At 36.0% G+C, this 13261-nt stretch overlaps 1 protein-coding gene across 4 annotated transcripts in view; it reads right to left on the bottom strand.

The window, feature by feature from the left end:
* Window positions 1–618: 618 nt before the first annotated feature.
* The window catches only part of FAM83B (family with sequence similarity 83 member B), a 216347-nt gene continuing 203704 nt past the window's right edge, over window positions 619–13261 (bottom strand). For all 4 annotated transcript variants that reach the window (XM_055263906.2, XM_055263907.2, XM_055263908.2 and 1 more), the window contains one exon: window positions 619–3165. In XM_055263906.2, coding sequence (XP_055119881.1) covers window positions 864–3165 — 2302 coding nt within the window. In that variant the 3' untranslated portion in view covers window positions 619–863. The remainder of the gene's footprint in view (window positions 3166–13261) is intronic.

Below are 13261 nucleotides of genomic sequence, written 5' to 3'. Positions count from 1 at the left end.
CTGTCATGGCAATCTAACAAAAATTTAGGCAGAAATTTACATTTCTAAAAGCTTTTATACAATAGAAAAAGGAGCGGGAATCATCCAGATTTTCTAAATTCCTACTGGTTTGTTCTAAATGTGAAGTAAGGAATGACTATAAAAAATCAGCAGCCTATGGGTAAGAGGGGGACAGCTCCCTGGGTCCAGTGTAGAAAGAAGCACATCCCAGACCGTTTTCAAAGGCTTAGGAAAACACATTCCTACGAATGTCATTATACTACATGAGGCTGATACTTTGCAAACACTTTAGGCAAAAAAAAATAAAAAATAAAAAAAATAAAAAATTTAAAAGGTACTGCTGTTGCCCAAACAGTTGTACAATGCTCCACAGAAAAATTAATATTAATAAAATATAACAAGTTATCCTGTAGAATTTCAAGTTAATCTTAAAAAAAGGCTTTGTCCTATTTGCTTATATTTTTGAAGATAAGAAAACACTATAAAGACATGTTATAAAGGGTTACTGAGGGTAGTATGACCTTTTTAAAAGGAAATGGTTAAAATCCATACACCATACACCATACATCATCCACAAAAATTTCTAAGTGGGACTTAAAATCTTCAGTCTAAAGAAAATGATTTAAATACATCTGTTATTTTTACCATTACCACTTACAAATCATGTGTTTACAGAGAAATTCTATCTACAGCAGACCCTAACTTTATCACACAGAAAAATAACTTTATACTAGGACACTGGTGAACATATATATCATACCCATAATTCTGTCCTTAGGAAAATCTATTGGCATGTTACAAAGACTGTCCACAATTTTCTTTGGACAAATATTTATAGCCTCATTCATTTTGCATTTTAATAGCTATTTATTTTTGTGTATAAAGTTTCCAAACTTTTGCATAAATCCTCGAAACTTGTTCTCATTGGGTTGATATGAGCGATAAACACCAGTGTTGTAATTAAGCATTGGACTAGATCTGCCATAACTATTGCCCATAGTCGCAGATTTTATTTCTGGGCGATTTATACTGGTATTTGGCATGTTGCTTGTTGGCTGAATAGAGCTCTCAATCTTACAGAACGGCTCAAAACGACTGTAAACACGCCGATCAGTGGAATGAGATCGTAGAAGCTCACTGGACGTTGGCCTTGGAGAAGAAGTTGGTCTTCTTTCAGGGGTAACAACTGCATTAATCTCCCTTGAATCTCGGTATTGGATCTGCTCAGTGTTAAATCTTGGGGCAGAGGCATCTCCTGCTCTTTCCAAGAACTTGCTTTCAACTGGACCTGGAGAAGGTGTTCTTTTATTTTCATCTGGTGGAGCATTTATCTCTTGAGATGGGCTAACTGTTACATCTTCCTTACTCTTGTGGATGCTGCCTTGAGAATTTGATGAGGAAGAATGCTTTCTTCTAGGAGATGCATCAACTTTTGTGTCTGATTTCTTTGGTTTTTGATTTTCTTCACCCTCAGAAACTAACGTGTCAGAGCTACTACACAATCTATAAAAGGCAGGTGCTTTATTTTTGGATAGATTTTCTTTCTTATCTGGGGTAAGGCTAAGTAATGACCTTAACTTCTGAGACCCCTTTTTCAAAAAACTTGGGGAACCCTTAACTTCCTTCTTTGAAGCAAGTTCTTTGTTGGATTCCTCTTTATTCACATCAAGTAAAGCAGCAATGGAAATTGATTTGGTAGTAGTGCCACTTGGAGGGTTTCTCTTGGTAACTTCCTCCTCATCCTCCTCCAAGTTATGAGTCACATTGTGCATGCTTTTAGAACTTTTCAGCAAATCTTCTTTGGGCTTTTCTGGTTGTCTAACTCGATTCCTGGTAAGTGTACTATATACATAATGCTTACTATTTCCAGGATCTAAGTTGGCTTTTGAGTTGTCAAATAACGGGAAACTTCGCCTTTTAAGTAGATTCTCATTCTGTTGATTCTTTAGATTTTCTGTCTGCTTATTTACACCCAAGGTTGTATATATATAGTTATTTGATTCAGTATGGCCATTTGTAGTTTGGTTTAAGGCTATTGAGTGGTTTTCAGGAACCTGCAAGGTGTGCATTTTCGGTGCCTCTGACTGCAATGGGAGCTTGGGGATTGATTCTGGCAAGAGTTTGTCTGTCAAATGCTGTACATTTGTAGGGGTGTCTGGGACCTCTTTAGGTGTCTCACTTCCCTGAGAACCAATGATAGTTGAATTTGAGGAGCCAGTTGTACAACTGTTAACTTCCTTTTGCTCAGGTAAAGTGGGTTTAAATACTAAAGAGGAACGAAGCCGAGAATGAGTATAAAGGGCATTGGCCTTCAAATTCTCAGGATTATCATAGCCCTCAAATCGGTCACCTAAAGCTGATCCATTTGAGTCCGGTGTAGCTTCTGAATGATCATTTAAGTAGGATTCAATTCTCCAGTTACGTAGGAATGACTTTGTGGTATGTTCAAGGGTTGGCATTCGTTGTTGCAAAAAGCGGATATGGTTATCTGTCCCATTAAAAGACCTCCGAACATTTGAATTCCTGCCTGCAAGATTTGTTGTTTTTCTCTGTGCAAGCCGATTGGCAAAACTCTGGGCAGGTGTGTTGTGGTGGCTTACATAGCCTTCCCGTGATGAGGACGCCACACTAAGACTATCAGATGGCTTTTTCCAATTACCAGGTGGATTATTGGTCCTATTCAGAGCCCTGTTAAGCAGGAGGTATGGCACTGTTTCTGGCTGTTCCCCAGCATAACTATGCCTTTTCCAATTTTCATTTATCTGACTGGGTTGAAACTGACGTATTGCGTTTGGACCATTAAAGTTTGGAACAAAATGAGGTTTGTATCCGTGACTTCTTATGTTATATTTGTCATGTTCATTTAAAGTATATATCCCTCTGTTTTTGAAGTAACTAGAATCTAGTTTATGAATCTTGTCTTGTCTACCAAAAAGGTTTCTCTGGCTGGAAACAGATGCTAATGAAGAAACCGAATGCTGGTAAGTGCCATTTTCCCAGAGGGCTTTTCCATGCTTCACCCTTGTTGATTCTTCCTGAGCAAATGAACTGGGGACACAGGATCTGGCATAGAGAGTTCTAAATTCTTCATCAAAGGACTCCACAAGTTGTCCTGTGATAATCTGAACCATGCTGAGGTGAGCTTTCTCAAATGACCACATATAACTGGGGAAAAAAATGGAAAAATTTTAATCACTTAAGTTAAAAGATTGATAATAACATATAGTTCTATTAAAAAAAGTATCACTTAATGACTGTTTTTGTACTTTTCTTTGGCTACCATTATTTAGAATATTTTCCGTCATTACACTGCATGTTTTCCCATCCTCATATTCCTATTTTAAATAACAATGCAACTCAAATTTTGGCTTTGAATCCACTACTTTCCAGAAGTCCAAAGAAAAACTTGCTGTGCATTTTCAAAAGCAATCTGCAGATTCAATGCAATTTCCATCAAAATACCATCATCATTTTTCACATAATAAGAAGAAATAATCCCAAAACTTATATGGAACCAAAAAAGAGCCTGCATAGCCAAAGCAAAACCAAGCAAAAAGAATAAATCTAGAGGCATTAAATTACCTGACTTCAAGTTATACTATAAGGCTATGGTTACCAAAACAGCATCGTATTGGTATAAGATAGGCACATACACTAATGGAACAGAATAGAGAACCTAAAAATAAAGCCAAATACCTACAGCCAACTGATCTTCAACAAAGCAAACAAAAACATAAAGTGGGGAAAGGACACCCTATTCAACAAATGATACTGGAATAATTGGCAAGCCACATGTAGAAGAATGAAACTGGATCCTCATTTCTCACCTTAAGCAAAAATCGACTCAAGATGGATCAAAAACTTAAATCTAAGACCTGAAACCATAACAATTCTAGAAGATAACATAATAAAAACTCTTCTAGACATTGGCTTATGTAAAGAATTCATGACCAAGAACCCCAAAACAAATGCAACAAAAACAGAGAAAAATAGATGGAACCTAATTAAACAAAAAAGCTTCTACACAGCAAAATAATCAGCAGAGTAAACAGACAACCCACAGAGTGGGAGAAACTATTTGCAAACTACGCATCCAACAAAGGACTAATATCCAGAATCCACAAGGAACTCAAATCAGCAAGAAAAAAATAATCCCATCAAAAGTGGGCAAAAGACATGAATAGACAATTCTCAATAGAAAATATACAAACGACCAACAAAAATACAAAAGAAAATGCTTAACATCACTAATTATCTGGGAAATGCAAATTAAACCCACAATGAGGTACCACTTTACTCCAGCAAGAATGGCCATAATTAAAAAATCAAAAACTAATAGACATTGGCATGCATGTGGTGAAAAGAGAACATTTTTACACTCCTGGTGGACATGTAAACTAGTAAAACCACTATGGAAAACAGTATAAAGATTCCTTGAAGAACTAAAAGTAGAACTACCATTCAATCCAGCAATCCCACTATTGGGTATCTACCCAGAGGAAAAGAAGTTATTATATGAAAAACACTTGCACATGCCTATTTATAGCAGCACAATTTGCAATAGCAAAAATATGGAACCAGCCTAAATGCTCATCAACCAACAAGTGGATAAAGAAAATGTGGTATGTATATACCATGGAATACTACTCAACCATAAAAATGAACAAAATAATGACATTTGCAGCAACCTGGATGGAATTGGAGACCATTATTCTAAGTGAAGTAACTCAGGAATGGAAAACCAAATATTGTATGTTCTCACTTATCAGTGAGAGTTAAGATATGAAGATGCAAAGTCCTAAGAATGATATAATGCTAGAGGGAGAGGGTAGGAGAGGGGTGAGAGGTAACAGACTACACATTGGGTACAGTGTACACTGCTTGGGTGATGGGTGCACCAAAATCTCAGAAATCATCACTAAAGAACTTATCCATGCAACCAGAAACGAACTGTTCCCCAAACACTAATGACATAAATAAAATACAACATTAAAAAAATAAAGAAAAATTTGCTGTGTATTTTGCATCTGTGTCAAAACTTTGTGGCATAAAAACTGATATTATATTTCATATATACCATCTTGGCAGAATGCAGTAAAGCCAGTGCTGGAGAAAAAGTCGAGAGGCCTGGTTTCTGCTGAATTGTAGTCACATGAGCTTGGGCTTCACTTTCCTCGTGTCCAATGCAAGGATACAGACAGCATAATAGCTACAATGCCTTATAGCTGTAACATGATATAACGTAAGATACAGCTGTGTTAATGCATGTATTTTAAGAGTCTGTAAGTTTTCAGACTGTTATCTCTGTGGTTTACTCAATAAGTGTAATTTAGGATGCCAAGAGCTGTAAACAGGATTTGTGGCCAGCTGCCTCAATCATTAAACGGCAGAATTCACTGTACTCACTGTACATAGTATTAGTAAATGCAGGCCTCAGAAACCATGCCAGCCAAAATGCCAATCAGGATCTTTTAATATAAAATACAATTTTTAGGAAACTAATGTTTGTATGACTTTATAGTACTTTATGGAAGCTCCAAGTCCTTTCCTAGAGTTTAGACGTAACAGCTATCTTTAAAGTTCATATCAAATTTTAAATCTGATTTTTGAAAATCTAATGATTTAATATACAGTCAACTGAGCTGAAAAATGAATGAATTGCTATTATGCTATGCATAAAGTAATGCATATGACACAATGGGGGTTAATACAAAAGAAAAAAGAGACACTGTCCACATTGAAGCATCTTATTATTTCTATAAAGGAGACAATAAAAATGCAGAAAAAATAATTAGAAGAATGTACAGATTAAACATTTAAAATATATAAAATATTACATATCACAAACAGGAGCATGTAACTTAAGAATCTTGTTATTTGGATATGCTTAATTTTATCTAGTATGCCTATAGGAAGCATGATATAGGAGGACTATTTATTATGCCACTGGGCTGACTTAAAAGAAATGGTATAAAAGTAAGTAACTAAAGAAGTTTTCAATCTGACTAAAGGTATGAATTCAAAATATTAGAAACATCAAGTAATGGAATGAACAGTGAACTATCAAGTATGAGGAAATCCGCGAAGAAAGTGAAGTTTTGCAATATTTTGATAAAGACTAGATTCCCAGTTCAGACACAAAAGATGCGGGAAGACAATTTGTGTGGAGGGAGAAATATGGAAAAGGGAAGAATGCAATAAGGGTCATGTTCTAGTTGAACACAGAAAACATACTATATACAGCTGGAGCAAAGAAGCCATATAAGAGACTGATGAACTAGTGGAGAAAATCTTGAAAACAAAACAGAAAGTTTGATTATGTAGAAATTGTTTCCAAATTTGGATAAATTATAATAGAAAGATGTTTGAGGAACTATTTTTTTCTAGTAGCTATTTGAAGTACTATTGTAGTACAGACTTAAAAGTAAGAGCCCAACCAAAGTAGAAATAGGAATAATGAGTGAAAATGTTGAGCCAGTAGCAAGAAGAAAGAACGAAAAGACTTCATGTCAAAAGAATATCCATACGTCATTAAATAAAAACAACTTCCAAGTGTGGAGGTTAGGAAACTAAGAAGATATTGGTATTGGTGAACGTGTGGCAATTGGAAAAGTCTCCCTGCTATAGCAAATCAGAAAATAATATTGTAATAAAGTTTCAGGCAACAGGAAGACATTCATTGAATATATTCAGTAAGTAAATCTGAAAACCTACAGACATGCTTCAGGGCTTGGAAATGATCTCTGTATTCCTCTGTTATCATAGGTGATTTCTATGCCATTAACTACCAAGTCTGTATTGCCAGTGCTGACCTCTTCCTCATCTCTGGAATCAGTGTCCAATCTCTACTCAAAATTTTAGTGGGCCTTGCAAGCCTAACATGTATGACTCATAAGGTATCATCTAGCACTCCTCCTTCCCTGACCTATTTCTTCCCTAGTATTACTTAAGTGAGTGAGTCAGCCATCCTTCAGGTGATCAAGACAGGAAACAAGCAGTCATCTTTGAATGCCCTCTTTTTCAGAACCAAAAGGTCCTGTTGACTCTGCTTGCAAAACCTCTCACAAATCAATCCTATCCCACTATCACCCTAGTCTTAGCATTATCAGCTAATTTGACTCTTAGTGTCCTCATTTGCTCATTTTTCAATCAACAGAACAGCAGAAGTGATCTTTGCATAAAACATTGGGTCATGTCACACTTCCACATAGAACTTTCTGTTTTGTTTAAAAGAATTCAGACTCCTTACCTGGACTAAGATAATTCCTCCCCCTGCCTGCTTTCCAGTTCTACTATGGATAGCTCTTCCCTTGCTTAATGTGGTCCTACCACATTGGCCTTTCTGCTATCCCCCAGATATCTGCTCCAGGATCTTTTATCTATTGTTCCCTCTTCAATACATCTCTTCCCCCGCTGACATGCTCTTAGAAGACATTTATGATCACTCTATTCAAAGTATCCATCTGACCACGCTTTATCAAATTCCCCTGATTTCATTTATACAATACTCCATTACCACTATCAGATATTTTCTTGTATGTTCTCCCTTTGTCTGTCTCCAGTGCCCACTAAAATAAGATTTAGCTCAGCAATCTTGTGTACCTTATTTAGGACTGCATTCCCAGGGGCTAAGAATGGTGCTTGGCATACTGTGAACACTTAAAAACATTAGTTGTAAATAAACAAATGATAATATAAATGAATTATTAGTTTCAAAATCAAAGAAGACTAAAAGGCAAAGATGTTTATGTTGGTGGAAAACTTAAAAGGTTTACATTAAATCTGGATTATCATGCAGGTTTCTTTCTTTTTCTTCCCTACACACTACTAAAAAGATAGCAAAGGGAAAAGGGAAGTAGCAAGTGAAAGTATTTAATAAATGTTTAGAATAGAGAAATTTGATGGAGAAGTGGTGGCTGACTTAGAGGAAGTTTGCATGAGGTGAGCAGCAACGAGAATAAGCCAGATAGGCCCAGTGGAATCTTTATGAATTCAACATAGGATCAAAAGGTACTACAAATGGTGGGTTGGAAAGGTCATGAAAATAGAGAAACAGGAAGATTTATTGAAAGTCCCATATAGAGCAGTCGGGCCTCCAGGTTCCCTACTCTTTCCTTTCCCATGAAGCACTCCTTCCTATCCCTTTCAGGAATCCTAAGGTTTACTTCAGCAGAAACCAATCCAGAGAAAGTCTGAACTCAGAAACTTTAAACAACCCACGACTGGGATAAAGGTGAGCTAAAACTGAGACTTATCAGACCCTCAGCTCTCTTCCCCATTCTGCTTCTAGAATATCTTCAGTTAGGATCATATTCTGACTGCATTCCAAATTCCATCTCCTTTGACAATCTTTTGGAGAATGAGATTATTCTCTGGAAACATTGAAAAACCCCAGATAAGTGATATTTATATTGATAGTTGGGGATTCTCCTGTAAAGTTGCCAGGTCCCCAGTCTATCATCCATCTGTAAACTCAAACGTTGATAAGCATTTCCCGCTCAGTTTCTAATCAGCTTTACAGTCCCTCATTCTTAAATATAAACACATAGCAAAAATTAACAGATGAATAAACAATGTTTCAAAGACAGCTTATAAAGCTTAAGTAAGAGCTTAGATGCAATCAGAGATCAAAACAAACTGGAAAATGGCACCTAGAAGAAACAGACACAAACTACAAATAAAAATACTTCCCAAAACACAAACACAAGGTCAGTAAAGTGGCAGATTAGAAAGTTACAGGCCCTACTTACCCCACAGAGACACTAAGTTAACAACAATATGTGAAACAGAAGACCTCTGTGAAACGCTAGCAACCAATTGAAAAGATAGAGCACCCAGAACATTATATTCCAGCCAAATAGGTTGGAAAACCTGTGATGTTTGGCAAGCTCATTCCTATTCCTCCCCCATATGGTATAGCATGAAGCAAACAGAGAGAAACTTTTCCCCCAGCCCCCAGATTGGGGGTCCTCCCTCAGGATGGAAACAAAAGAGTAGACTATGGATCATAATTCTGGCTTGTCTTCAGTGCAGCCCAAGAGACTGGCTTCTATCTTGCCTGAGTGCTGGTAGGATTGGAACCAGAGTTTAGAAATCATTGAAAATAGAGGTAAGCAGCATGTTAAACCTGCAGTTCCATGGGCAGACACCAAGGGAACAAGAGGTTAGAAAATATTTGAAAGGTCCTAGAATCTGTGGCTGGGCTGAAGGGTAAAGGTCTTCCCCTGAACAAAGACAGTATACAAAGACTGGGAGAGGTGACTGATTAAGATGTCTGAATACTAGCAAAAAATTACAAGGCATATGAAGAAGCAGGGAAACTCAGCCCAATCCTAAGAAATAAAATAAAACTCCAGAAACTGACCCTAAAGAATCACAGATCTGTGAGCTGCCTGATAAAATATTTAAAATAACTGTTATAAAAATGCTGAATGAGCTAAAAACAAACAAAAACATCAACAACACACACACAGAGACAAGTAAACAAAATCAGGAAAATGACATACCAGTGGAATGAGAATATCAACAAAGATAAATCATAAAATTGAACTAAAAGGAAATTCTGGAACTGAAAAAATAAAATAACTGAATAATTCATTAGAAGGATTCAACAGACGACTTGATCAGGCAGAAGAAACAATGAATAAACTTGAAGGCAGATCAAGGATATAATTGAGTCAGAGGAGCAAAATGAAAAAAAAAAAAGGAATGAAGAAAAGCAAAGATATACTAAAGCATTTATAGAACCACCAAGCAGATCAATATATGCATTATGAGAAGCTCAGAAAGAGGAGAGGCAAAGAAGCAGATAACTTATTTGAAGAAATAGTGGACAAAAACTTCCCAAGTCTGAGGAAAAAAAATTGACATACAAATTTTAAAGAACTCAAACTGGGATAAATTCAAAAAGAGTTACACCAAGACACATTATAATCAGACCTGTTTAAAGTTAAAGACAAAGAGAAAGTCTTGAAAGCATCAAAAGAAAGGTGATTTGTCACATACAAGGGAGCTTCCATTAGACTATCAGTGACTTTCTCAGCAGAAAGTTTGCAGGCTACAATGAAGCAGGAACATATAATCAAAGAGCTGTACAAAAAACACTGAAAACACCAAAATCCAGCAAAACTGTCCTTCAAAAGGAAGGAAAAATTAAGACTGTCCCAGATAAGTGAAATCTGAGGGAGTTCACTACTAGTAGATCTACTCTACACAAAATGCTAAAGTGAATCTTTTTAAGTTGAAATGAAAGGATGGTAGAGAGCAACACAAAGCCTTATAAAAATACCATGTTCTCCAGTAAAAGTAAATATGTAGACAAATGAAGTGACCTGTACTATTGCAGATGTGGTTCATAGAATTTAAATGTGAAAAATATAAAAAGTAACTTTAAATCTGTGTTCATTGCTATACAATATATAAATATGTAATTTGCAGCAACAATTACGTAAAGTGAGGAATAGAGCTATAAAGGTGTGGAGTTTTCATATGTGATTGAAGTTATCAGTTTAAAATAAAATGCTATAACTTTAAAATATTTTATGTAAGGCCATGCATGGTGGTTCATGCCTGTAATCCCTGCACTTTGGGAGGCTGAGGTGGGTGGATCACCTGAGATCAGGAGTTCGAGACCAGCCTGGCTAACATGGTGAAACCCAGTTTCTACTAAAAATACAAAAAATTAGCCAGGCGTGGTGGTGCACACCTGTAATCCCAGCTACTCGGGAGGCTGAGGCAAGAGAATTGCTTGAACCTGGGAGGCAGAGGTTGCAGTGAGCTGAGATCGTGCCATTGGATTCCAGCTTGGGCAACAAAAGTGAAACTCCATCTCAAAAAAAAAAAAAAAGTTTTATATAATTCCAGTGATAACTGAAAAGAAGATATCTTTAGAATATACACAAAAGGAAATGAGATGATACTCAAAGCATATATGTGCAAAAAAAACCAAAGCAAAACACAAAAGACTGCAGTAAAAGAGGGAAAGAAGAACAAAGAAGTTATAAGACGTACGGAAAAAAAATGACAGTAGTAAGTCCTTCTCCATCAGTAATTAGTTAAAAGGTAAATGAATTAAATTACCTCATTGAAAGACTTTAATTGACTGAATGGATTAAAAAAACAGTATCCAAATATATGCTATCTTCAAGAGACTCACTTTTGATCTAAGGACATACATAAGCTAAAAGTAAGAGGATAAAAAAAGATACACCATGCAAATGGTAACCAAAAGAGAAAGCAGGAATTGCATAAAAATATCAGGAAAAACAGGCTTTAAATTAAAATAAAAAAACTTATAAGAGATAAAGAAGAATATTATATGATAAAAAAGGGGTCAATAAACCAAGAAGATATAACAATTATAAGTATTTGTGCAGCAAACCTCAGAGCTCCTAAATATACAAAGCAAACTTTAACAGAATTGAAAGGGAAAACAGACAGCAACACAGTATTAGTAGACTTCAGTACTCCACTTTCAATAATGAATGCAATGAGACAGATGATCAAAAGGAACACAGACAACTTGAACAAGAGTACAGACCAACAGCACCTAACAAACACATAAAGAACACTTGACAAAAGCAGAATATACATTCTTCTCAAGTACACATGGTACATTCTCCAAGACAGACCACATATTAGGCAAAACAAACCTCAACAAATTAAAGATTTAAATCATACAAAGTATCTTATCCTGATTGCAACAGAACACAACTAGAAATCAATGGTACAAGGAAAATTGGAAAATTCACAGATATGTGGAAATTAAACAACACAGTTTTGAGTAGCCAATGAGTCAAAGAAGAACTCACAAAGGAAATTAGAAAATGCTTTGAGACAAATGAATATAAAAACACAAGATATCAAAATTTATGAGATGTAGCAAAAGCACTCTTAAGAGGGACATTTATAGCTGTAAATACATATATTAAAAAAGCGAAAAGACCTCCTCTGACTTAATCATTACCTAGTCTGTGCATGTAATAAAATATGAAAAATATGACCTATACAATATGTACACATAATTTTATCAATGAAACATTTTTTTAAAATCTAAAAGATCTCACGCAACAACCTAACTTTATACCTCAAGAAACTAGAGAAAACAAAAACAAACTAATAGGGAAAAAAGGGAAATTCTGAAAGGTTCAAGAAAGAAAAAATGGCTGCGTGAAAAGAATGTGACTAATAATAATTGTTGAAACTTCTCAGCAGCAACTTTGATTATGGGGTAATAACTTACCAATTCGGAGGAAAAATGGTTCAACTTAGAGTTCCATCCCACATTAAGCCATAAATGACCTAGAATTATAAATTTTTTAACTGAAAAGTCCTTGAGCAATCTTGGGAGAAAAATGAAGACTTGGAAACAAAATGAGGAAATATGGGATTTAAGAAATCATGGATCAAATCACTTAGAAATATGAAAAATACCAGGCCCCCAGGTGTGCTTCCAATTTAAGGACCTGCTAGTTCAGATGGGATGTCATAGATGGTTGGTTGTAACTGAGCATTTGGGAAAGTCATTCATGTGCTGCAAAATCTGTGTGGTCAACTGGAGAAAAAAGTAGCAATAGATAAATAGAAAACAAAGACAACGAATAAAAACAAAACGGCCATTATTAACTTTGTTTCGAAAAAAGAAACATACATCACTCTATGGCTCATCAGTGATCCATTTTGACACAGTTTCAATAATGTAGACCTGGACTTCTCATTTAACCAAAAATTATGATAAAACTATAATGCAGACAAGAAGGAATAGTAGGTAGGAAATACAATTCTCCAAAAATAAAAAGCAAAGATAATATATGAAATTGGTAAATCAAAAAAGAATAGCATAATCATGTTATTTAAGGGATGAAATACATATCAGAAGAACCAACTAAAAGAATTGAGCAACTGCATCTGGAGATCAGGACCAGAGTTGGCTAGAGATGGAAAACAAAAATCACTGTTTTGTACTGCACATATTTTAGTAATATTTGATTTTTTTTAAATGTGCAAATATTTTCATGGATAAAAAAACTTGTAATCCCAGCACTTTGGGAGGCCGAGGCGGGCGGATCACGAGGTCAGGAGATCGAGACCACGGTGAAACCCCGTCTCTACTAAAAATACAAAAACATTAGCCGGGCGTGGTGGAGGGCGCCTGTAGTCCCAGCTACTCGGAGAGGCTGAGGCAGGAGAATGGCGTGAACCCGGGAGGCGGAGCTTGCAGTGAGCCGAGATTGCGCCACTGCACTCCAGCCTGGGCGACAGA

Source organism: Symphalangus syndactylus, chromosome 23 (genome assembly GCF_028878055.3).
Source record: "Symphalangus syndactylus isolate Jambi chromosome 23, NHGRI_mSymSyn1-v2.1_pri, whole genome shotgun sequence".
In the NCBI taxonomy this organism is placed as follows: Eukaryota; Metazoa; Chordata; class Mammalia; order Primates; family Hylobatidae; genus Symphalangus; species Symphalangus syndactylus.
The sequence above is the reverse complement of the archived record's forward strand: the minus strand, read 5'-3'. Positions and strand labels throughout refer to the sequence as shown.